Below are 24,466 nucleotides of genomic sequence, written 5' to 3'. Positions count from 1 at the left end.
ATCAATGACAGCATTGATCATTTCTTCCTGAAACACAACCCTCTTCCAGGTGCCCCCCCCTTGTTTTTATTTGTTTGTTTTGTTTAGTTTTGGTTTTTTGTTTGTTTTTTTTAAATTTATTTTTGAGAGAGAGAGAGAGACAGAGAGAGACAGAGCGTGAGCAGGGGATGGTCAGGGAGAGACAGAAACACAGAATCCGAAGCAGGCTCCAGGCTCTGAGCTGTCAGCACAGAGCCCAACGCGGGGCTCTAACTCGTGAACCATGAGATCATGACCTGAGCTAAAGTCAGCCATTTAACCGACTGAGCCATCCAGGCGCCCCCAGATCGCCCACCGTTGAGCATTCTTCCTTCCACTGTTGTGATGGTTTTCCTCCACTAGCCCTTTAGGTCGGGTCTTCCCTGGGGCACTCCCTGGCCACCCTCTCTGACCCCTCACTGTCTAATTCAGTCTTCTGCCCCGTTCTGGCTTGCCATGCTTCCAGCAGGCTGAGGATTCCCAGACCTTTGTCCTCAACCAGGACTGTGCTCCTGTGTGCTGTGTCCATCAGCAAGTCCCCTGGGTACAAAACCCCACTTGTCGTCTTAACTGCCCCCTGCCTTCACACAGACACATGCCTCCTCCTGAGGGCCTTGTCCCTCGTTACAGTTAAGGATTCTACCATGTCCTGTTGTTTTTTTCAGAGACCCCCAGGATTCGTCCAAGACTGCTTTCTCTCCCCATTCTCCCACTGCTTCAGTTCACTGACACATCCCACGAGTTTGTCAGAGATCTGTCTGTGCCTTTCTCTTACGCCCGTGTCCTCGTGTCTTGACTGTACTATAGCAGCTTCCTGCTCCTAGCCTTCCCCTTGCAGGCTTGTTCCCCAGGCTGCTTACCGGCAGAGTGCCCACTCTAAAATGTAAATAAGATCAGAAAACCTGCTTGCCTGAACCCCTCACCGTGTTCCATTACTTGCAGGATAAAGTCCAGATTCCTTATCGTGGTCTTTAGTGGCTGCTCGTTTGCCTGCTGCACACCCCACCTTTACTCTTGACCCTACTGAACATTTTGTAGTTTCTTTTTGTATTTTTTTAACTTAAATATTTAATGTTTGTTTATTTTTGAGAGACAGAGAGAGAGACAGCACGAGCGGGGAAGGGGCAAAGAGAGAGAGGGAGATACAGAATCTGAAGCAGGTTCCAGTCTCTGAACCGTCAGCACAGCTTGCCCATTTCAAGTGGGGCTTGAACTTACAAATTATGAGATCACGACCTGAGCTGAAGTCGGATGCTTAACAGACTGAGCCACCCAGGCACCCCCATTTTGTGGTTTCTTTAATGCCATGTTGCATGCAGTTTGCTCTTTCTTGCAAATTCGTTTTACTCTGGGCCAGTTACTCTAACAGCAGGATATGTGTGGCATCTCACTGGAGAAGTCTTCTCTGGTCATCCCTTCACCCCTGGGGAGTTGATTGTATCTTTGTAGCCTCCCATATGCTGTAGGAACCTCTGTTAAAGCACTGAGCACCCTGAAATTTCTAGCTTTGGCTTTACATTTCTTTCTGTCTTTTTAAAAAGATTTTAAGTAATCTCTACACCCAACATGGAGCTCGGATTCACCACCCAGAGATCAAGAGACATGTGCTCTACTGACTGATCCAGCCAGGCGCCCCTGCTTTTACATTTCTTGTTCCCCTGCCAGACTGTGAACCCCTCGAGGGTCAGATTTCTCCCTTTACCTGCCTAGCACTGGAAACAGCAAGGCACTTGCTTCCATAAAGGTTGGGTGTGTGGGGGAGTGGAGATTCTGACCAAAGTTGCAGACCACCCACAGCCGGGCTGCGCTGATCCTCGCCTTGCCCCCACCCCCTTCAGTTACTTGACCCCTTCTGCTAATTTTGTCACAGATGTCCATATCCCTTTTTAGGATAGCCCAGAAAGCCAATGGTAATTGTGGGGGAAATCTCTAGGTTTACTTTTTAATCTGAACCTTGCCAGAGAAATCGTGGCTGAGCTATTGTTATAATGCTCGTAGCAACGACTGATTTGTTTAGTGGCTCTCAGCCCAGAGAATGTCCAGGTGAGAAAAAGGAAGAACAGAAAGGTAGGACTTACTAGAGGCAGGTGTAGTAAAGCAAGGCTTGGGCCCAGGTCTTTTGGTTCCAGATCCTGCATTCCTTGCATTACAACACATGGTCCCAGATGCTCTTGTCCAGGTGATTGAGAGAATCGTACAACCCCTCTTTCAGAGGGGCCACTCTGCTGTTAGCGCCATTATCTTGCCAACACAGAACTCATTTATTTAACTGTTTCTCACTTTGTTTTTCCATGTGAACTATTCATTGCAGTTAAGACTGTCTTCTAGGAACTGAGAGGCCTTGGACAAGTCCTAGGCCGAGACCAAGGTGTTTGATGTGTAGGAAATGGAGTGAATGCGATTAAAGTTTAAATACCGTGTGTGATTCATCCTGTAGTCTTTGTTGAGCTATCTATCTGCTGGGCACTGGCTGACTGTCATGGTCCCTGTTCTCAGGGGAGGGAGGGGGGTGGGGGGTGGGAGGAGGCGGATGTGAATCAGACATGCCTGCAAAAGGGAATGAATTCTCCATCAGGAGTATTGGGAAATGCTAGAAGCTAAGAAGGCCCTAGAGTAGTCAGGAGACCTAAGGTTATAGCTGTGTGAACCAGGAAGTGAATCCTCCTGCTGGGCCTCTGTCTTTTCCTCTGTGAGATGACCAAGCTTGAACCAGTCGGCTTCATACTGTTAGTACTTCCCAGCTTAGCACATGTTTGAACTATGATTTGCAAAGGCACTTTGCATGAGTCAGGAGGCAGAGCAGAAGGTACCATTCTTCTGTGTGACCTGATTATTGAGTAGTAACACTAAATGTTTCATTTATTATTTCTGTAGGCAGAGAGTTCAGGCTCAAAATGTCCATATTGACTGCCATGGTGTACTAAGAAAAGCACGCTCTTACTTCATCACGGCAATGCTTGGCATTTCAGGGGACGCTTTTGCAACTTTAGGTTATTCTGACATTTGAGGGATTGGATCTTCTTTGTTCTGTGATCTTAAGCATCTGGGTGGCTCAGTCGCTTAAGCAACTTGATCTCAGCTCAGGTCTTGATCTCAGTTGTGAGTTCAAGCCCCGTACTGGGCTCTGTGCTGGGTGTGGAGCCTACTTAAAGCATTTGGGGTGCGTGGGTGCCTCAGTCAGCTGAGCGTCCGACTCTTGATTTCAGTTCAGGTCATGATCCCATGGTCGTAGGATTGAGCCCTGCATCATGCTGTGCATGGAGCCTACTTAGGATTCTCTCTCTTTCCCTCTCACTCTTTCTCTCTAAAATTAAAAAAGAAAACCAGGGGCACCTGGGTGGCTCAATCAGTTAAGTATCCATTCGACTTTGGCTCAAGTCGTGATCCAGCCGTTTGTGAGTTCGAGCCCCTTATTGGGCTCTGCACTGGTGGTGTGGAGACTGCTTGAGATTCTCTCTCTTTCTCTATCTCCCTCTGTCTCTCTCTCTCTCTGCCCCTTCCCCACTTACATTTTCTCTCTCTCAAAAATAAATAAACTTAAAAAAAATCTACTCCTTTGGACAAAGGAGCACCCCTATTTGATATGTTAAATGGGACTAATATTCCAGAATTTCTTAATAAACCCATAGAGGCACCTCTTCAGCAAGGTTACAAACATTGGTTGAGCTTCTTCTGTGTGCAGGACACTGCTAGGGTGCAGCACACACATGGCTAAGAAGTCATCCCTGCCCTCAAGGAATTTATGCTTTAGTGGCAGAAAATAGAGGGTAAGAATGTCTGTGCAACAAACTGTTTAAGCTGCTGGGAGAGAGGTTTAGGAAGGACTGGAAGAACAAACATCAGAGCAGTTTGCTCTGCTGGCCGGCAGAGGGGAAATCAAGGTGGGTGGCATGGTACAGGAAAAGAACGTTAGGTTTAGAGTCAGAAGACCTGGGTTTTCAGAATCTCAGTTCTCTGTATATTAGCTGGGTGACCTTGACTTCTTTGAGCCTGGGTTGTCTCATCTCTAAAGGAAATAATAATAGTTCCTCTCCATGGTCATTGTGAATATGGGATTATACTTGTGTGTGTATATGTACATGTATGATAAAGTCCTTTCTTTTTTTAAGTTAAAAAAAAAAAACTTTTGTTTATTTTGAGAGAGAGAGAGAGAGAGAGAGAGAACGCAAGCGGGGGAGGAGCAGAGGGAGAGAGGGAATCCTAAGCAGGCTCCAAGCTGTCCGCGCAGAGCCTGATGTGGGGCTTGAACTCACAAACTATGGGATCATGACCTGAGCTGAATCCGAGTCAGACGCTTAACTCACTGAGCCACACTGGCGCCCCTGATAAAGTTCTATCTATCTGAGCTCTAGGAGCAAATTCATCTTCCTGAATAAAGTGGGTATTAGGTCACTTACGATTGCTAAGGCAGTTCTTTACTTGAAGTCAGGTCTCAGATTAAACCAAAACATAGCTCAGCAACCTTTCAAAGGTAGGGTGCCATCTCGGCTGTCCGTGTCGTCCTGGTAGATCAGGCGTCTGTCTTGTGTGCAATGGCCACTGGTGAAGCAGGAGGTGGCGAGAAACCTACGGCCCCTGAAAACATGTCTTCACCTCGACGCTCGACTCTGGCAGCAGGTGTGGATTGAGTATCCCGGCTCACTTGTGCCCTCGGGAATGGGGGAATGCAGTAGAGGTGTGTCTTAACTCTGACCCTTTTCCCCTTCCTCCCTCGCACCAGATTTTATCATGTGGGCAACCTGCTGCAACTGGTTCTGCCTGGATGGACAGCCTGAGGAGGTCCCCCCGCCCCAGGGAGCCAGGACGCAGGCCTATTCCAACCCTGGGTACAGCTCCTTCCCCTCCCCCACAGGCTCGGAACCAAGCTGCAAGGCTTGCGGGGCCCACTTCGCGAACATGGCCAGGAAGGTGAGTGTTGACTTCACGGCCTGCTGGGCCGCTACAGCCTCAGGTCCTCGGGCAAGCCTGCCGACCCCTCCGTAATGCCTGTCGCCTTGCCGTTGCCTGATCCCATAACCCACACCTGATCCCTTCACAAGATTGTTAAAGAAAAACTAGCCCAAAGCAGAGCATCTCAGCGTAGATTTGGAGCCAGATAGGCCTGAATTCAGATGTCAGCTTTGCTGCTTACAAGCCATATGACTTAACTTTTCTGGAGATTCTTTCCCCACCCCCGTCTCTAAAATGGGGGTGTAATAGTCATACGCATCGGACAGTGTCGTGAGAATAAAGTGGTTAGGCCACCAGGGGCGTCCAGCATGATGCTTGGAACGGAGCAGGCACTCAGTGTTACTCCCTTCATTCGCTGTCGTCATAAGAAGCCCGGCCGCAGATTAACTTGTTCTTTTTATCACTCGCAGTGCCGAGGACATCTCAGGTACATCAAGACCCTGACAGGACAAAGACCGGGGCTCTTTACTGTAGCGACTTCACTGGCCGTGCGCAGTAGTCATCATGTTTTCCAGATTAGCAAGCAGCAGGGGAGACCAGTGGCTGGGGAGTTGTGCCTGGGTGCGGGCGTCCCTGGTTAGGGCTCAGAGGCGGCATATTCTCCTCGGTCAAGCACGGCCGGGGCTGAAGGTGAACCCTGACCTGGGAATTCCTGCATTCTTCTGCAGAGCGGGCAGTTTGCAGCCCTGGATGTGATGTTAGAATGGCGCTGATGGGGACTTTGAGAGGAAGAGCTACTTTTCAAGCCACGTGCTGTATGCCAGGGTCTGCTGTGAGCTGTGTGGATGTTTTGGTTTCATTTCATCCTCGCAGTGTCTCTGTGATAGAGGTTTCAGGGTCCCGAAATTCCCATTTTACAAATGAGAAACTGAGGCTTTAGAGTTTAACCGTTAAGAAGGAGACTGTCAAGTTCCTGGCAGATGGCGTAAGAGGAATTGAATGACTCCCGTCTTTTCCCTCCACTTAGGTAGTGCCCCAAGATCATGTGGTTAGTAGAGGGCAGAGCCAGGATTCACACCCAGCTCTTTGAATTCCCAAGCTGCCTCCCAGAAGACATTCAGCACGTCAGAGAATTCCTGTAGCGCTGACCACCCTTTTGTTCCCATAAGGTGGAGGAGGACTGGCATTTTGCCTCGTAGGTTGTGTTTTGCCTACGCTCCACTGCAGCGAAGGTGGGCCCTCAGCAGAGCTTTGCCGCGATTTGCTTGGCCGCCCTGGTCACTGCTAGAATGCCACCAGAGAGGCCACTGCAGGTGGCCAGGGAGCTGTGGTTCAGTGGCTGCGACGCTGTTCCCCTTACACTTAGACTGGAAGGTCGAGTCCTTGGACGGAAGCCGATGCGGAGACTAGAAGGAGCTGGGAGTCCTCTTAGTGATGGAGACGGTGGGGTGGGTTCGGGAGCCGAAGCAAGATGGGCAGGAGGCCCATGGGCTGCTTGTCACCTGCCGGGCACTGAGCTTGGTGTTTCAAATGCGTTCCCTCTTTGACCCCTTAACACAGCCTATGAAACGTGTGTATTGTTTGTTCCCATTTTAGAGATGAAGAAATTGCTCTCTCTGTTTAAGGTAGTCAGTAGTTTCCAGGACTCCTCAGGTGCAACTAGAGTCTGTTGGATAGTCCAAGACCTTGCTGTTTTCAACGAGAAATGCTGGGAACAACTGCGGGAAGAAGTGGCAAAGTAACTTCCTGTTCCTTTGGAACAGGAAAGACATTTGTTTCAGTGAGGCTGTGTGAATTTGCTCTAGGTTTGTGTGACCTTTTCTTGAAAACATCAGTTATACCCTGTGGAAGGCGAGTGGAGGGGAGCAGAGAGCGAGCGCAGTGATGGTGATCAGCTCGGGCACCAGCACACTAAGCGTGTCGAAAAGCATGTTGAGAGAACCAAGGGATCTGGCGAGTTCCTGACATTTCTGAGCCAGAAAAGAGAATGAGTGAGCAAGGAAACTGCCCCCCGAGAAGAGAGAATGGCGGGTAGGTGAACGTGGGAGGAGGCTTCATTTTTGTGTATGGTGCCTGTTTCCACCTGACGTAAATGTTTGCGCATGGCCCATCTTCAGAGGTGGAGCACAGGACGGGGATTCTGTTGATTTTGTTTGCAACTCTGTCCCTAGTGCTAGTAGAACAGTGACTGACATGCAGTCGTAGGCAATATGATTTTATAAATGAATGAATGACTAGGCAGTTGAGTTGCCAACAGTTTGTAAAGGAGGAAGTAGGCTGGAGAGTTTCTGTTTTCATTACTTCGTGGTTGATAATTCCATGCTGAAGATTTTCATTGAGGGCCCAACTCTGCTGCTGCAGCAGTGTGCTCACAGCTAGAGGTTACAGGTTTGTGGAGACGGAGCTGAGTCGGCCTTTCCCTCGGGGAGCTCCCTGGCTGGCTAAGGAGGCCCTCATAGCAACTGTGCAAGTTGTGTACTAGGGAATCAGGCATTGCTGGTAAATTGAGACACCAGATAATTCTAGCTGGATGAAAGAAAGTTTATTGATCTGCAAAGCAGCGGCTGAAGTAAAGACACCAGAGGTGGGGCAAGTGCCAGGTGTGTTTGGGAACTGTGAGTGGCCTGTTTGGCCAGAGTGCAGGATGCTCGAGGAGTTAGGGTGGACCACACTGGGATCAGATGGTGAAAGGCCATGACTTCCGCTGGAAGGAGCTTGTCACCAGATAGCAAGGAAGCACAAGAAAGATTTTGAACAGGAACAAAAGAGATCAAAGAGATAAGGAGAAAGCTTCTGTAGCAAAAAGAGCTTTTGGGGGGTATGAGAGGAAGAAAAGTTCCAGTTTGAACGGAAAAAGATGGCTATTGGTACGATGTTGTCTTGCCACAAAAATAATTAATTTTGTGTAATTCACAATGGATTTTGTGAATATTAAGGATGTTTTCTCCTAAGAGAATTTTTCATTTGTAACTTCCTTCTTAAGTGGATCAGCATTCATATCTTTAGGGCTTGGCAAATAACAACCACAGGCTTTTAAAACGTGTTTTCTAGAAGTTGGTTGAAAGGAAATGATTACGAGGATCCTGCTGTTTTTCTTTTCTTCATTGTGGTCAGTATCTTCTGAATACTCATCCAGTACAATGCACAGATAACATTCAGGACTATCTGGAGAGAACATAGCTTGTACCCCCTGCCTTAGAGTTTTTAGTCCTAGAGAGGGATGACAAGCCAAAGGTTTTGCCCCAAGCCAGAAACCTCCTCTGTATTTGCAATACCCATGTGTAGTTTGGCAGGGGCCCTGACCGTTTTGGAAAGTGGGGTGGGGGGGGCTGGTGCTCAGCCTCTTTAGTTGGACCAGTTGGGGGAGGCTGCGGAGGAGGAGGAGGTCGTACTTAGAAACTGGAAGAGATCTTGGGATCTCAGAGTACTGGCAGAAGCTCAGAGATAAGGCAAAGGGGGAAGGGAATAAAAGGTGACTGTGTTACCTTTTTTTGTGAGTGCCCACCTTATGCTAAGGTTTCCTATGCATGATCTCATGTAATGCTTTCAGTAACCCTTAGAGGTGGGTTGACCTTCTGATGTTACAGGTGAGGAATCTGATGCCCTGGGAACTTACTTGTTTTGTACAAGTTCCCTTAACGAGGAAGGGACCTGCCAGGAATGAATCCTAACTGTGTCACTCCTCAGGCTGTCCTCTTCCTCCCGCAGTGGGCTGCAGGGAGAAATGCCCATAGGAAGGCTGGTGCAGAGGAGGGGCTGTCCCACCTGTGCCAGGGAGTGTGCACGGGGAGTGGGGAGGAATAACAGAAGGGCAGATTAGCCAAGGAGAGCGACCTGCCCTCCCCTGCCCCCCACGCCAGGCATCCCTTGAAGGGTGGTGCCTGCCTGGAGGTGCTGTACTCTTGGCAATTTTGCAGGGATGTTGGCTTCGCTAACTCATCTTTCATGCTTCCTTGTTACTCAGTTGGTTTGCAGGGGTTGCTAGAATTTATACACACGTGTTGCCTTTGCTCATTCTGCCCACGTTTGTTGACAGCCGTTTTCTCCTTTCCCTTTGTCTGTCCTGGCTCTGCAGGCTGGTATGCTAGCCTGGAGGCTGTCTCACTCCTTGAGGGGGTGTTTCAGATGCCGGCTGACTTGAGAGTCCCCTGCGAGCAAGGGGATATGGAGAAGCTGGGTGGCTGCCTTTGCATTCTGATCTTGCATCCAATAATCCAATAAGCTGGGCACATTTGAAGAAAGAATAGAGAGTTGTTTAGATCTGGCTGATTGAGCAACTCAGGGCTTTTTAATTGCGTCAGGCTAGGTCTTGTCAAACTGCATTGACTTAAGTAATGTTCCACGTCAGGACCTGCAGCTTTATTATACCAAAGCCTCGTCATTTCATGATCAGTCATCCTAAACGTATTTCATTTCCCAATAGAAAAGCTTTAGATCTAAATGAACCCCCCAGGACCCCAAAACATCTATTTTCCACCTGAGTGGCTACAGGTTTCAGGACTCATGCAGCCATGTGTCCTTTTAACTTGGGCTCTGACCATTTTATTGTCTGGTTATGACTGTAGAGAGTGAGGGAGCTGGATATGTGTCCTTTCAAAACGCCTTCTAAGTATGAGTGGTCAAAACTGGGTGGTAGACATGCCCGTTTCCCTTTATGACACAAATGCCACTTGGAGCCTTCTTCAGCCTGCACAGGGGTATCTGATCTCACCTAGGAGAACCTAAGTCTCTCGGGCATTCTTGCGAGTTTGAATTCAGCTTTCTATATTTAGAAGAGAGGGAACAGAAATATTTAGTTAATGCTCAAGTCACCAGAGGATGAAAAGTTTTTAATTTCTTTAGAGGACTAGTGTGTGCTTCCAGGGCCATGCCAGCGTGCCCACGGATTACCTCTGCCGTGGGAGTGTGGCCTGCTCTTGGCTGGGACAGAGCTCAGTCAGATGTCGCTGTGCTGGCTCAGCCTGTAGGGCAAGAGGCTGAGGATTTGCTTCCTGTGAGTTGAGCAAGCCCTTGTGTGCTGTGTGGTCTGCCGTTATGGGAGAGGCTGCTGTCATGCAGTACCTCCTACCTGCTAGGTGCTCTCGTCGTGCGGCTGGGACACTCTGCACTTGTGCGGATGAGAGCTCCTTAATCGCGTCTGGGGGGCCCCTGTAGCTGTCTGAGTATTTGCCTTGGGTATGCTGCCGTGCGTCTCTGGATTGCCAGCACTCTGGGCCTTCCTGGGCGGGGGGAGGGGGGGGGGGTTGGAGATGGAGAGCCAGGCCCTGGACTAGGTCCTGCTGTAGGCTTGACCGGGACTGAGTTAGGCAGCATGGCCTGGTGCAACGGGTGTGGCTGCGGACATTCCCCATGGACAGGCCTGCAGTGTGAGTCCCAGCTCTGCTGTTCCCTGCCTGCCCTCGAGTACGGTGCTTAATTTCTCTGGGCCTCGCCTGCTTGGTGAAACAGGGAGGCCTGTTAATAATGATTGATTAATGATTATGTACATTAATACATAATACAGTGATACAGTAGTGCTTTGCGGGGTTGCTTTGAGAATTAAATGACAGGCCCTAGCACATCGTGGCCTCTCAGTAAATTTAATTAATAATAGTAGTAACCACCATCATACGTATGCATTTGCTTTCTTTTCTCAGCAGTAAAATAGAAAGAATCGTAGTTGAGAGTTTGAATCCTGGCTCTCAAAATTATCTCCCATTTCCTAGATATAATTAAAAGAGTTAACACTTATTGAAGAATCACCTGTCAGATATGCTAAATGCATTCTCTCTTAACTATACAATGGTCATATGAAGTAGATACTATTATTGCCCCCATTTTACAGATGAGGAAACTGAGGGCTAGAGAGGCTAAGTTACACACCCAAGGTGACACCATAAAAAATGGGGGAGAGGGGCACCTGGGTGGTTCAGTCAGTTAAGCGTCCAACTCTTGATTTCCACTCAAGTCATGATCTCACAGCTTTGTGAGATCGAGTCCCGAGTTGGGCTCTGTGCTGATGGTGCAGAGCATGCTTATGATCCTCTGTCTCTCTGTGCCCCTCCCCTGCTTGTGCTGTCTCTCAAAAAATAAATAAATAAACTTTTGAAAACAATGGAGGGGGGAGACTAAATAAAAATGTTGGTTTTTTTTCCGACCCTAAAGTTGGTATTCTTAGTAACCTCTGTTTTTCTATCTGTACAATGAAAAAGTAAGCCTCAACTGGAATAATAAACGTAGCGTCCTGTACATGGATACACAGATGCATACGGGGCGGGGGGAGGTCTGCCATCTGGGGGTGGTGTTTAACCTGAAAAAGGGAGCTGGCACCCGCATCCTGGGGCGCCTGGCTGGCTCAGTCGGTAGAGCGTCCGACTCTTGATCTCGGGGACGTGCGTTCAAGCCCCATGTCGGGCCGCGGGGCCTACTTTAAAATAGCCTAAAAAATAGGTAGCTTAGTACAAGTAGGAGTGATTGGGGGAGGCCTTGCTAGGCATGCAGCCGTAGGCCCCCATCCCACCCCTCTTGTCCTCCGTCTGACATGGTTTCCGCTGCCTCTTGCTCTAAGCAGCAGACCTGCCTGGACTGCAAGAAGAATTTCTGCCTGAGCTGTTCGAGCCAGGTGGGAAACGGGCCCCGCCTCTGCCTTCTGTGCCAGCGGTTCCGAGCCACAGCCTTTCGGCGGGAGGAGCTCATGAAGATGAAGGTGAAGGACCTCAGGGACTATCTCAGCCTCCATGACACCTCCACCGAAATGTGCCGGGAGAAAGAGGAGCTGGTGTTCTTGGTGCTTGGCCAGCAGCCCGTAATCTCCCAGGAGGGCAGGACTCGCGCGCCCACCTCGTCCGCGGATGTCCCCGAGCAGCAGGCCTTCCTGACCCAGCCTCGCGCCAGCACGGTACCTCCTACCTCGCCTCACCTCGCCTCTTCGTCCGCACAGGCCACCTCTGTTCCCCCAGCCCAGGCTCAGGAAACCCAGCAGGTATGCACCGGGTCACGGCCGCCCCCGGCCGATCAGGGGGCTCAATGCGCTCTCCTGCTCGCTGTGTGCGAGTGGGCGTGAGGCTAAGTGTCCCTTCTGCCTACTGATGCAGGCATGTTTTCTGGACATCAGACCCCGGTTTTGTTTTTTTCAGAGACGATAATGCACAGCATCAGGTATTTTTGTGGTTTTTGTATCTTCTCAATACAGACATATATCCCTGTTAGTCAGTTTTTAAAAACTCATTGTTCCAGAAATATTGTGAGAAAGCTGTTAATTCCAAATTTAGTTCTGTGCAGACTGCCCTCCTGCTTATCTTTGTTATCAGTCTTCCTTAGCCAGGTGGGGAGCTCGGTGCCTTAGTAACCGTCACAAGGCACGTAGGAAAAGGCACATGGAGAGGGAAGGGAGAACGGAGGAACACTGCGACCAAAACACGGTCGCTGCTTCTCTCGCCAGTCACCGTTTGGGTCAGGTTGTGGTTGGTATACTATGGAATGGGAAGTGGCCTCGGCATCCTCCCAGGGGGCTTAGAAACAGCAGGCAAAGAGCAGCACATTGGCGGAGCTGTGAACCAGGCCTGGGGAGTACAGAGCTGCCTGTGCCTTCAGGAAGCCCCTGTGAGAGGGAAGGTAGATGTGCACACCAGCTACCGGGTCAGAGCAAGGCCAGTACACTTACCCAGCGTGTCAGGAGTGGTGGCGCCCCAGAGATACACTGAAGTGCCTCGGTGACCCTTTTATTTTTCTGGCATTAGGACGTAGAAGATCTGGTTTCCATATCCAATCTGTCACTGACTCTTTGGTCACCTTGGGCAAGCTTTGAGCCTTCATCGATGAAATGGGGTTAGCGATCCCAGACCACTTTTGCTCTCACCAGGATGTTGGGAGGACTGGCTGGCGTGACAGCGGGTCTGAAGAGCTGGGAGCCTCTTACAGCTGGCTTAGCACTAGTGTTAGGTCCTGTGCAGGCCGTGGCTGGCCGCTGCCTCTTGCTTGTGACCCCCTCCTTCGCCGGGACTGGGCCCCTGATTCAGCTCTGGCAGGCACTGAGGCATAAAGGCCAGGGTGCTGGCTTACTTCACCTGCAGTAAACTCACGTAGCTCTCTTGGGGGCTGTGGTGTGCCCTCTCCCCAGCTGGAGTTTAACTCTTCCCTACACTGGGGCTCTGTCTCCTGGCAGGTTTTACCCCCTAGTATGACTTCCTCCCTTGGCTGGGTTGAGCACTCCTGTTTATGGGGAGCCCGGAAAGTAACTTGAGGAAATTGCTGTTCCCTAAAGAACTTTCAGGTGGGTTTTTCCATGAAAGGAGTAGGTTCTTAACTTCCTGCCCTTAAGCAGAAGTTCCAGGCTGCACCCGCAGGTCACAGCTCACATCCCCTGTTCTGGTGACATCTGCAGTTTTCAACCCAGGAGAAGAGACATGGGAAGTCAAGTAACTCGTGCAGACTACCTGCACCTAGGACGCAAATCTGCCATGGCGTCCGCTCCAGGCTTCTTTCCCTTCCCCTTAGCACCCTGGCCATCACTACTAGGGATAGAAGTGGGTGGAATAAGCAAAATAGTGGGTAGACACTAGTTACAGATTTTGATTTAGCCAGTGGGCAAACTGAAAAGACAAGAGCATGCTTTGCAGTGTGGATTCCAGTTTCTCTTTCTAGGAAAAAAAGGACATACAGAAGCTTATGGACATTTTTCTAGGAAAAAAAGGACATACAGAAGAGTCTACTTAGGAGGTTAGGCTCGGAAAGGCTTTGTAACTCCAGGAGACTGGTGGGTACCACATCCACGTAAAGCTAAGGGAGAACCAGATACTGTTTTGGGTGCATCCCCATACATGTATGCTACATGTGTGATCTCACCACCACCTGGCATTTTTGGTGGTGGTGGTGATTTTTACTTTTCATTTCCATTGTAGTTATTGGCCTCTTCTTAATTAGCTCTATGTCATGCATAGTAATCTGGGATGAGTGGTTGGGGCCATGGGGGACTGGTTTCCTGGGCTGTCCCTTTATTGTTCTGAGAGTCTGGAGGAAAGGCCTGTGAGCTCAGACACCTGTTCGCTCCTGGCTCACACCAGGGCCTTTGCTTGGAGGGAGCAGTGGGTGAAGAGGCTCTAGTTAAGGGGGTTGTGGCTTAAATGGTGATGCGGGGGTGGGGTGGAGTGCCTGCGTGGTTTAGTTGGTTAAGCATCTGACTCTTGATTTTGGCTCAGGTCCTGATCTCCCACTTTGTGAGATTGAGCCCCGTGTCAGGCTCTGCTTACTGACAGTGCAGGCCTGCTTGGGATTCTCTCTTCCTCTCTGCCCCTTCCCCACTTATTCTCTCTCTTTGTCTCTCAAAATATACATTAAAAAAAATGGTGATGGAACTAGGAGGCTCACAGTTTTAACTACTCTTTGACAAAGCCTTTTGAGAAGTTAGAATTCTAAACTCCTTAAGCATAGACATCTGTCTTTATAGTTTTGGGCTAATAGATTCTCTGGTGCATTAAGGTAATTTTTGACCAGGTATCAAGATAGCTCTTAGTAATAGTGTGCACTGCTGGTCGGAGCACATTTCTAGAATGTAAGAGCGGTGACTGGATGGAAGAGAGGGAACAGAGTGATAAGGTCTAAAAAGTCTCATCTGGGTCAAATGAGGAAGCCAGGGAGATATGGTGTGGAGGCGAGAAGACATGACGTGAACAATTTGTGAGAAGATCGTGGACATTGGTTCCAGGGGTAGAACCAAGGATGGTGGGTAGAAGTTACAGGAAGGGCAGTTTGGGATCAGCGTCAAGGAGAACCTGGATGGCAGTTAGAGAGCAGCCCGCAGTGCAGTGGACCTGTGGTCCTCCCCTCACTTGGACTGTTCAAGCTGAGATCACATTGATGGTGAGTGGCCACTAATGCCACCCTGGTGGTGAGCAGAAGTAATGTATTGCTTGTTTTTTAGAGTTGAAATCTGTTTGTATTGTTTCTCCCCCCGACAGAGTCAGTATTAAAGAGCAGTCTTTTGTAATGCTGTGGTTCGAGACACCAGATTTCTGGGGGAGATGGGAATACGTTTGGATATGGTATGAGCTGGGAAGAGGCCCATGCTGTGCAAATCCCTGGGTCGTCTCTGTGGATGTGATGGCACCTTTCTCTTCCCACAGGCCAATGGCCATGTGTCTCAGGACCAAGAGGAACCCGTCTACCCGGAGAGCACAGCCAGAGCACCTGCTGAGGATGAGACCCAGGTGGGGCCTCTGCTCGGGTCTGTGCCTTTGCCTTTGTTCTTTTCACTGGTGTTGCCAGGCTGTGATTGGGACCCTCTCAGCAGACTCAGAAGTGAAGAATCAGCCTGTGATGATAGTCTTACAATTCTGTTTTCAGGGGTGGAGCTTAGTGTTAGCGTTCCAGATAAACCTTGGAAGCCGTCAGTTGTTAAGTGAGGAGTTGTGAGGTCACAGTGGAGACCAGGGAGCCTCGCGGCCCCTTTGTTTCTAGTCTCTTGCCTTTCTGTAAGTCGCCAGAGGGCAGGCTCCTGGTGCTGCTGCGCAAATCTTGTCGTTCTTTTCTTCTGCTTCTAGCACACAGTAGCTATTGTCAGGAGAAGGAGGTCAGAAAATCAGGAGGAAAGATGAGACGGAGTTCAGGCTTCAGCCACGGCGGGGCCAGTCCAGAGGGCACAGCCAGCAGGGCCACGAAGCTGTGGTCGAGGTCGCGTACAGAGGAGTGCTGGCCAGGGAAGTCTGCCTCTTCCAGAGGGAAGCAGAACTCACTCCAGGGGAGAGGGGAAAGGCCAGCACCATGCTTGGTGGTTTCTTGTGTTGCTACCTTTAATCTTCACAGGAACCCTGTGCGGCAGGACGGCAATTTCTCCTTTACGGAGGGGAAGACGGGCTTAGAGAGGCGAGCAACTTGCTCGATGGTGTTTAGCATCAGTCGGTGGAGGAGTCAAAATTCGGGCCGCGTGACTCAAACCGGTGCGCCTTCTCCTGTATGACACCGGTTGGTGGGTTTGGGGCTGGCTGTGCCTGAGCCCAGGACCGTGGGTCAGGAAGAGACTGGGGGCTCTTTTGCAAAGCAAAGCACCAGGCCAGGTCCTCTTCCTGCCTCTGTTCCTACTTACTTCTTGAGGTCGGGCCCAGAAGTACGGTCTCTTGGCGAGAGCTTGCCGAGGTAAGAGCTGAGCCCACCGATCTCACCGTTGCCATTGCAGTCTGTCGACTCAGAGGACGGCTTCGTCCCAGGCCGGAGGGCCTCTCTGTCTGACCTGACCGACCTGGAGGACATTGAAGGTCTGACCGTGCGGCAGCTGAAGGAGATCCTGGCGCGCAACTTTGTCAACTACAAGGGCTGCTGTGAGAAGTGGGAGCTGATGGAGAGGGTGACGCGGCTGTACAAGGACCAGAAGGGCCTCCAGCACCTGGGTGAGGGGCCGGCTGCGCGGCAGCTGCACACGGACCCGGACCGCTTGCTTGCTCTCACTCTAAAGCCTGACGGCACCGACCTGACTAGATTTCCGTGTTTTTAGCCAAAGAAGGAGTCACCTTACGCATCTGCACCGGCCAGTAATAGCTGCCATTTGAAGTTGAGTGCCAGGACCGGGTTAGGCACCGTGTACATTCATTTAATCCTCAGAGCTGCCTGCGAAATAGGCATGATTGGCATTACCCTTTTATTGTAGAGCCTGTATTTGAACTGAAGGCATCCTGGACGGAGTCCATAGCCTTTCCCACCACGTGTCCCCCTCCCCCCCCTCCCACCCCGCCATACCCCGCCCAGCAATACCCTCCTGAGCAGTTGGGAGATGAGGAGGTGCGTCTGCACACGTGGTACAGGGGAATAGATCTATTCTGCCTGATCGTGGGCTTTCCCTGCAGTCATTTCCCAAAGCATTCTACATGGCATCAGTTTTAGGCAGTGCCCAGTAAAATATCTAGGCCTGTGGTTGAATGAATTTGGGGAAAGAACTTCGTCTCCCTATTACCGATTCATGAGGGACGCCATAGGAAAGGCAGAGAAGTCCTGTGGAAGAGGAGTGTGTATTCAGCTGTTTTTAAACTCCTCTTTTCCTAAAATTTCACCCAGAGCCCTCTCCTCCCCACCTGATTTAGCTTCTGCAATCAGCATTTTGATTCCGTGCATGCTGTTGGTGGTCGAGATCCGATTTCAGGCTCTCCTGTCCCACCAGTTTATCAGAGTTGAGGATGTCTGACTAGTCGCCTGCTCACAGACTCACTTTCCTCTCTGGGATTGTCCCCAAAATCCCTGTAGAGTTGTGATGTCCTGGGGAATAGGACATGGCCCCATGGGAGTACCTCATCCAGACTCCTTGGCTGACTGTTCCTTCCTTCTTGATGTTAATGCTGCTTCGAAAGTGATAGAAAAGGATACTGTGCCTCTGCAGGGTCCTGCCTACTTGGCAGTGTTGTTCATCCAAACCAGTGGAATCCCTTTTACCAAGACTGGACCGGACACGCCAGCGGGAGCTGTGTGTGAGCTCTGAGCGTGTGAGCGAGGAGGGCAGGCGTCTGGCTGGGCTCTTGGCCAGCCTGGCTCCCAAGCAGGGAAGTGGTCCGAGCACAAAGTGAGGACAGGCTGGTTGGAGACGTTCCTCACGCCATCACACATTCAGACATCTTCTTTTTCTTTCCTTTGCAGTGTGTGGTGCTGAAGACCAGAACGGTACGTAGTTGCTTCTATTTGGGACCGTGCTTGGACTCTGAGCTCTTCTGTCTTTCCCCTCTACTAACCCTGCTTCCTCTTAGCAGGCTAAGAATTGTGAGCGTATTGGCATCTAGACAGCGTAGGGAAAATTTCACGGAGAACCAGGGCTTCTCAGCATCTTTAAAAACTGTCCTTCTCGCCTCCCTGGGAAAGCTGGGGAAGGTGAAGAGTGGCAGCCTACCCAGGGGCAGACTGATGTGCATGTCTCAGGGTTGCCAGAGCTTGGGAGCCAGCATCTGTAAAATATTTACCAAAGCGAGCGGCGGCGCGTGTCGCATTCGCTTCATTTTTCATACTCCTGCTGCTAAGGCGCTCCTTCCCCTGCAGTTTTCACTCTGTTCTGGTCTGAGTGGGGAGGGTCTCTGCATGTACCTGCAGAGAAATCACCTGACATGTTTCACAGCTCCTGGTACCAACCAAAAAGAGAGGGAGGTGACTTGAGCCTTGTTCATACAGGGCTGGGCGGTGGCTGGAGCTGCTCTCGGGATGGAGCAGGAAAGGTGTCACATGTGGTGCTCTCTGACCACAAGACTCCTATACCACCCTGCTGCCACACCCCCACCTGGGTGTTAAAGACAGCCACTGGGCTGCAGGTATCCCAGAAAGCACTACAGAAATCTGGCGGGGCCTGGGCTTCATTCTAAAAATACCTTCGTTCTGCCTTTTGAAAGCCTCAAGGCTGTGCGATTGAGCTCTGCCCCCAAGAGAGAATGTTCTCAGAGTAGTGTTGGGGCCTGCAAACCATTTTATTTTTTTATTTTTTTTTTTTTATATGAAGTTTATTGACAAATTGGTTTCCATACAACACCCAGTGCTCATCCCAAAAGGTGCCCTCCTCAATACCCATCACCCACCCGCCCCTCCCTCCCACCCCCCATCAACCCTCAGTTTGTTCTCAGTTTTTAACAGTCTCTTATGCTTCTGCAAACCATTTTAAAACTTTCAGAAGACTCTCCCAAACTTGTTCTTTAGTAAAATGGCCTTTTGCTCAGATAAATCCTCAAACGTTGAGTTCTCGGCCCCCACAAACCCTTGGGGGTTCTAGACTCACCCCCTCTCCTGGTGCCAAGATCAGGCTAATCCACATGCTGTCTTTTTTGTTTGTTTGTTTCTCTGGGAGAATACTGGCAACTGAATAGATGGGTTATCGTTGTTCCTAAGAACAGCAATCAGTATGATATTCTGTAGTTCGCTCTAGATCATTTTATGTATATAGTTCAGTCCTTTCCAAACCCCTGTTGGGGCCAACAACTGCTCGAAGGGGCCAGTAGGTTTCACTGCCTTTCACAGCTAGCCCACCTCAAATGTTGCCTGACTTTTTGAATAGTCCGGGAAACAGAAGAAAGTGCAGAGCAGCAGTGGCATGGGACAGGTGACTGGCACGCGACCAGCTCCCTGCTTATGGCTACCTGGTTTGGGCTACCATTTAAAACATGCTGGGGATGGCTGGGATTTTGGACGTGGATTTTCTCTTTGCACTAAACTAGGATCCTGGCCATGCCCACTGCACCTCATCACTGGCCCAAGCCAGCCAGCTGCTACTAGCCCTGTGCACGGAGCAGCTGATACTAATTCCATAGTCCCTGTCCTTGGGCCACTTGCCCGGAAGGCCTGCCTGCTGGGATTCGAATCCTGGCTCCTCTACTTAGCAGTCTTGTGTCCTTGGGCAAGCCACTTAACTCCTTGGCCCCAGGTGCCAAGAGTACCTACTTCCTAGTTTCTAATGAGGAATCAGAGAGTGAAAATACGCAAAGCTCTTAGGACCCTGCCTGGCACAGCATTCCGCAAACGTGAGCTGCTAGCACTCCTTTGGGAGATGTTCATTTATGAGACATTTAGAGAACACCTACCACATGACTGGCATGTTAGGGATTCAAAGAGAAATACCCGACCTCAGAGCAGACAACAAATGCCAAGTGTAGAACTGCAGAAATTGATGGAATTTGTTGAATTAAGGAGCTCCTGGTGTGGTGGGGGAGATAAACACTGTGATCCAATGCGAGGAGCAGGCGTCGGGGGGTGGGCACAGAAGAGGGAGCTATGATCTCTGCTGGGCTCTTCTGCCCGGAAGTCCCCTCTGAGGAGGAGGCCCTGGGGAGGTCTGTGGGATAGCACAGGGGGCCCCCCTGATCCTTGGCTATATGAAATTGGGGATATGTTTACCGATAAGCCCTGCCATCGTTAACAAGCCGTTCACTACAGTACCATTTAGATCTAAACTTTTTGGAACCAGTTCTTTATCTTTTCAGCATGTTCTGCCTCAGGGGATAATGAGTCCCCAAGTGCCACTTTCTCACCATATTACATCCTCAACTGTCTGAAAATTCTTTTAAGCTTTGAGGACTTGGCCTTATTTAGTTCTCCTGTGCTGGCTTGTGTTTGATCTCCAAGTACTTTATTCTTCAGATCCGTAGCCTGCCCCACAGAGGCACAGATTAAGCACGCAGCTGGGATTGAGGACTGGGGGCGGGGTGGGGGGGTGGGGGGGAGATGTCTGCCTGGAGCTCCAGTTGAGGGAAGTGTGTGGACTGGGGCGTTTGTTCTCTTCCACACTCACAGCCTCCCCTCCCCTCCGCCTGCTTCCTGCCCGGTATTTGTACAGGGGGAGCGGCACCGTCCAGCGTGGAGGAGAACCTGTGTAGGATCTGCATGGACTCGCCCATCGACTGTGTCCTGCTGGAGTGCGGCCACATGGTGACCTGCACCAAGTGTGGCAAGCGCATGAACGAGTGTCCCATCTGCCGGCAGTACGTGATCCGAGCCGTGCACGTCTTCCGATCGTGAGGGCTTGCACCGGCTTCTTCAGTGCCTTATGGGGATGTAGCTTGAGATGTCTGGGCTCCAGACTGGGCAGCTCACAGAGGGGCAGGCTAACAAGAAAATCTGCAGTGCTCATAAGACCGGGGCGAGCAAGGATGCTGTCACCTCTGGGCATGCCTGTCCTGCCGCGGAGGCGCACCTCTTGGCTGGCAGCGCCGGAGGCCGGTGGAATCTGGAACAGACTGCACGAGCAAGTCCCTATCTCAGTGATCTTGGGGTAATGATGGCACCTGATGAAGAGAGGACTTGCCAGAACTTGGACCGCATCTTCCTCCTTTCATCCGAAAGCCTAACAGTTTCACCCTTGTGTACCCCACCCGTCCTTCTGAGCTCCCTGCCTCTGGCCTTCACCGGTCAGAAGTCCTGGTAGAAATGGTTCTCTTCCTCCCCAGCACATTTGGATTTATTTCTGCTCTGGCTTTCTGTGCTTTAACCTACCTTTGCTAACGTCTCTGGCTACATTGCCTAAAATCCATTTGTTTCTTCAGACCAAAAAGATGTTAGCTTACCAGACCGAGAGTGATCCTCCTTGGGACTGAATTTGGACCGGTAAACTTAGCTCTGGTGAGAAACAAAACTCAACTGCTACTGAAAAATTTCAAAGTCATGAAGAGTTGCTTCCTTAAGTGCTGGGACTGGAAGCGATGAGTCTCCTGACCCCAACCCCGGCTCCCAAACTGCTGGGAAGTTTGAGTCCGTTTGCGTGAGACGGCTCACACAGCCTCTCTGCTTCTCTAGGGCCCGCACGCCATCCCTGTTAGTTTGAGAGAAGGGAAAGTGTTGGGTGGAGGCAGGGGCTTTCTGCTTAACTTTGACTTCTCCAGCAGACAGGAATAGCAAACCACTTTCCTTTGAGAATGAAGTCCCACTCTTTTCCATGGTCTCACTGAAGGCAGAGAGCCTTGCTCTCCTCTAGCCACACTTCTCCTGAAGTTCCTGGAGACCAAACCTCAACACCCGAGGGGTATCTGAAGTTACCGAATGAGACTGGAGTCAGCTGTTGAGCAGACAGCTGCAAGTCTTACTTCCCCAGGTTGGTGGGGACTCTCTACTCCCATTTCCTTTCTCAGAACACTGACTTGAGGGCAGGTCAGGAAGAAGCATTCTCAAGGTCCTTTAGAAAGACCATACATTGAGCTAGAGGATTCTTGAGCCCTTTTAGGGTTGTTCTACCACTGGAAGAGCCAAAAGGCTTAGGTTTGCTGGAGAAGCTTAGTCAAGAACCCACACACATGCTATCGAAGAGCCTTGTGTGCGGCCATCACCAATGGATGAACTACACAAACCCTAGACACCGAGGGCCTTGGCAGACCACCGCCCCCACCCTACTCCTCTGCCGAACAGTCAAGTTCTCTCAGACTGGAACCTAGCATGACTTTGGAAGACAGTGGGAAACTCCAAGGGGACCTGTTTATCGGTACAGATGTGCTTAGGCTTTCCCCCATCATCAACCACTATTCCCCTTCAGAGGAGTGAAATGATTGCATAAGGTGGTTGCCAGTTGAACCACTGGGCCACTTACCTGGACATTACACCAAGCCCTGGATGACTGGATTCTGGGACTCAGCCTTTGTAGGAATTGGGGGAATCAAGAGGTCAGTGAGAGGACCTTTGACCTTTCTGCTGGACAGTAAATATTATGGTTTACAATGCGTACCAGTTTGGCAGAGAATTCCACCACTTCTCAATTCCACTGTGAAACAGGTCTATATTTATGCAACTCAGTTAAGATCTAGCAATAACTTCAGGGCAGATGCTGGCTCTCTCCCTAAAACTTGCTTTCACTGCTGAGGCCTTCCCTCTCCCCACCTCCCACAGTCCCTCTCCTAGACAGAAGTTACGAATAATATCCTGAAGGTTAGTAACCTCAGTAAGAATTATAACTGGTATCGTTTCATTCTGGAGAAAGAACTTGCCTTGGAGTCTTTTGATCTATTTTGACGAAGGTTTTCATTCAGGAAAAATGGTGTCAAACCACCCTGATTTGTCGTCATCCATCATTATCATACCAAATAAAGGCTGGGAATTCAAGATCCCATTTCAGTTACTATCTAATCTAGGTAGAAAACCTGATTTTTCTGAGTAACCACCGCCCCCTGCCCCCGCCCCCACCCCTCATGGATCCTTGGGTCTTAATTATCATGAAAACCTCTAATTCTTCCAGTTATTCCATGGCTTTTGCTGTGATTGTTCTGAGATTTCATTTGAGACTTGTTTCAAGACTTAGGAGAGCTGACTGGTTCATAATATATTGGAATAGTTGGATCCAAGCTAGTAAGAATAAGCTGTACAGGAATTCATGCACAATATATATTGTATAAATTGGTTGAAATCTTGGGGACGTGAATGTGTTACTTCAAGTGGCTTATATTAAGAGTCTTCAGAATTACTTGGGTGTTAAAGCAAACCCAAATGTGTATTTTTTGTTACAGAGCTCTGCTTTATAATTTTGTAATAAAATTTCACTATAGAAGCCTGTCTCATCTGGTGGGAGAACACCAGAGGTCTGAGAGTTAAGACTGACAAGAGAATTGATACACCACAGGCTAATCCCAGGCTGTGTGCACATAGGCATGCTCTTGAGAGACTGCATTATTTGTGGAGATGCTTGGGCCACTGTGGCCTTATTGATATTCCTGTTCAACAGATGAGGAAACTGAAGTTTGGTGCTGTTTTGACTTGTTCGAGGTCTCACAGCTAGAGTATGGGAGAAGCCACGGAACAGCCTACGAGAGGACGGGAGCTGCGTAGCAAAAGAACCAGCCTTAAGACTAAATAGCAAGAAACACCAACTGAGTTCAGACACTTGACACTGATCTCCTAGAGATGGGCCTCGAAGATGTGGGCAGAAAGGAATCTGAGGACAGCCAGTGTGCCCAGTCAAGACTTCAGGTGACCCTGGGAGACAGAAGGTAGTTTTTGGATACAGCTGTAGTAGTTATGGCTCAGAGGTCACTGAGCCTCGTGGGCAGATGGCTGTGTGCACACAGGCCTGTGTGGGGAGAGCTAGATTCCGTGCACATCTACCCTGGGACTCGAGGAAGCGATCTTGCCTGGTGGATGTAAAGGCCAGAGGCTGAGCTGCAGCTGTCCTCCTTATTCTGGGGCACCGGCTTGCTGAGCACCCAGGACAACCTCCTGTACGCTGCCAACCAGCAGCATGTAAACAGTCTCCAAGGAGGGCAGGCCTCCAGCACTGTGCTGGGGAGGTGTAAGATGTTGTTGCCCAGGGTCTGGGAAATACGAAGCTGTGTAGACAGTATAATCTCAGCGGCAGAAAAAAAACGCAGGAGAGAGACTAGAAGGAAACAGACATAGTACCTTGAACAGCGAACTGAAAGAACACCCAGCAAGACCGGGAAGGGCCAAAAAGGGCCAGGCTCATTACTAAGATAATCCCCTGTGGCTGGCAGGGCCCCTCTGCCATGAGGGCACACCTGGAATCTAAGTGACTGGTAAGGGCAGGTAGGTTGGGTCTAAGTCAGCTGGGCCAAAGGGCAGTGACAGTGTCCTTTGGCAGAATCCCAAGGGGCACACTTTGTTCTGCTGCCCTGTCTGGCTGCTTGGCCCGAGGAGGCTGGAGAAGGGGGTGGAAATTTATGTAGGTCAGCGCTCAAAGGAGCAGCAGCTTTTGTCTCCACAAAGGACAGAATAAAGAGAGTCTTATTCTCAATACTGATGTGAGACTGAATGGTGCCTATTCAGAAACACCAGTGTGCTGGACTAGAGTCAGGGTGGTACCAACCCCTCCTGTCCCTTCCTCCCAACACACTTGAACCAGCAGGTAGACACCCAGACGAGGTTAGAGCTGGCCTCCAGGCCGACTGGCAAGCAGCCTCCCAGCGGAATATCACCTTAGTTGAACACACTGGAGGGGGTCTGGGGGAGGCAGTGGTCCTCAATCTTAGAGACTCAGACACTCCAGCATGTTCCAGAGGTTGAGGCTCATGAACTTAGGAGATGGACAAACAAGCCTGACGACCTGTTGATAGTGAGACAAAAAAACTCACTCTCTGGAGTCTGCAGAATGGAAAACGTGGAAGCTGGTCTGTAAGGAGAGGGCAGCCTGATGAACCTG

The 24,466-nt window shown here is 50.2% G+C and overlaps 1 protein-coding gene across 6 annotated transcripts in view; it reads left to right on the top strand.

Annotated features, from left to right (window-relative positions):
- Positions 1-22,861, top strand: part of RFFL (ring finger and FYVE like domain containing E3 ubiquitin protein ligase) — a 66,822-nt gene extending 43,961 nt beyond the window's left edge. For 2 of the 6 annotated variants that reach the window (XM_047080825.1, XM_047080824.1), the window contains 6 exons: positions 4,739-4,926; positions 11,456-11,869; positions 15,009-15,092; positions 16,058-16,268; positions 17,503-17,526; positions 20,171-22,861. In XM_047080825.1, coding sequence (XP_046936781.1) covers positions 4,747-4,926; positions 11,456-11,869; positions 15,009-15,092; positions 16,058-16,268; positions 17,503-17,526; positions 20,171-20,352 — 1,095 coding nt within the window. In that variant the 5' untranslated portion in view covers positions 4,739-4,746 and the 3' untranslated portion in view covers positions 20,353-22,861. Of the gene's footprint in view, positions 1-4,527; positions 4,636-4,738; positions 4,927-11,455; positions 11,870-15,008; positions 15,093-16,057; positions 16,269-17,502; positions 17,527-20,170 lie in introns of those variants that run through there. The other 4 variants (XM_047080820.1, XM_047080821.1, XM_047080823.1 and 1 more) reach the window with 4 other exon arrangements.
- The last annotated feature ends 1,605 nt before the right edge of the window (positions 22,862-24,466 follow it).

Source organism: Lynx rufus, unplaced genomic scaffold, assembly GCF_022079265.1.
Source record: "Lynx rufus isolate CCGP_SWC_20201006 ecotype Redwood Valley unplaced genomic scaffold, mLynRuf1.p SCAF_18, whole genome shotgun sequence".
Lineage (NCBI taxonomy): Eukaryota > Metazoa > Chordata > Mammalia > Carnivora > Felidae > Lynx > Lynx rufus.
Note: the sequence above shows the minus strand (reverse complement) of the source record. Positions and strands in the feature narration are given on the sequence as shown.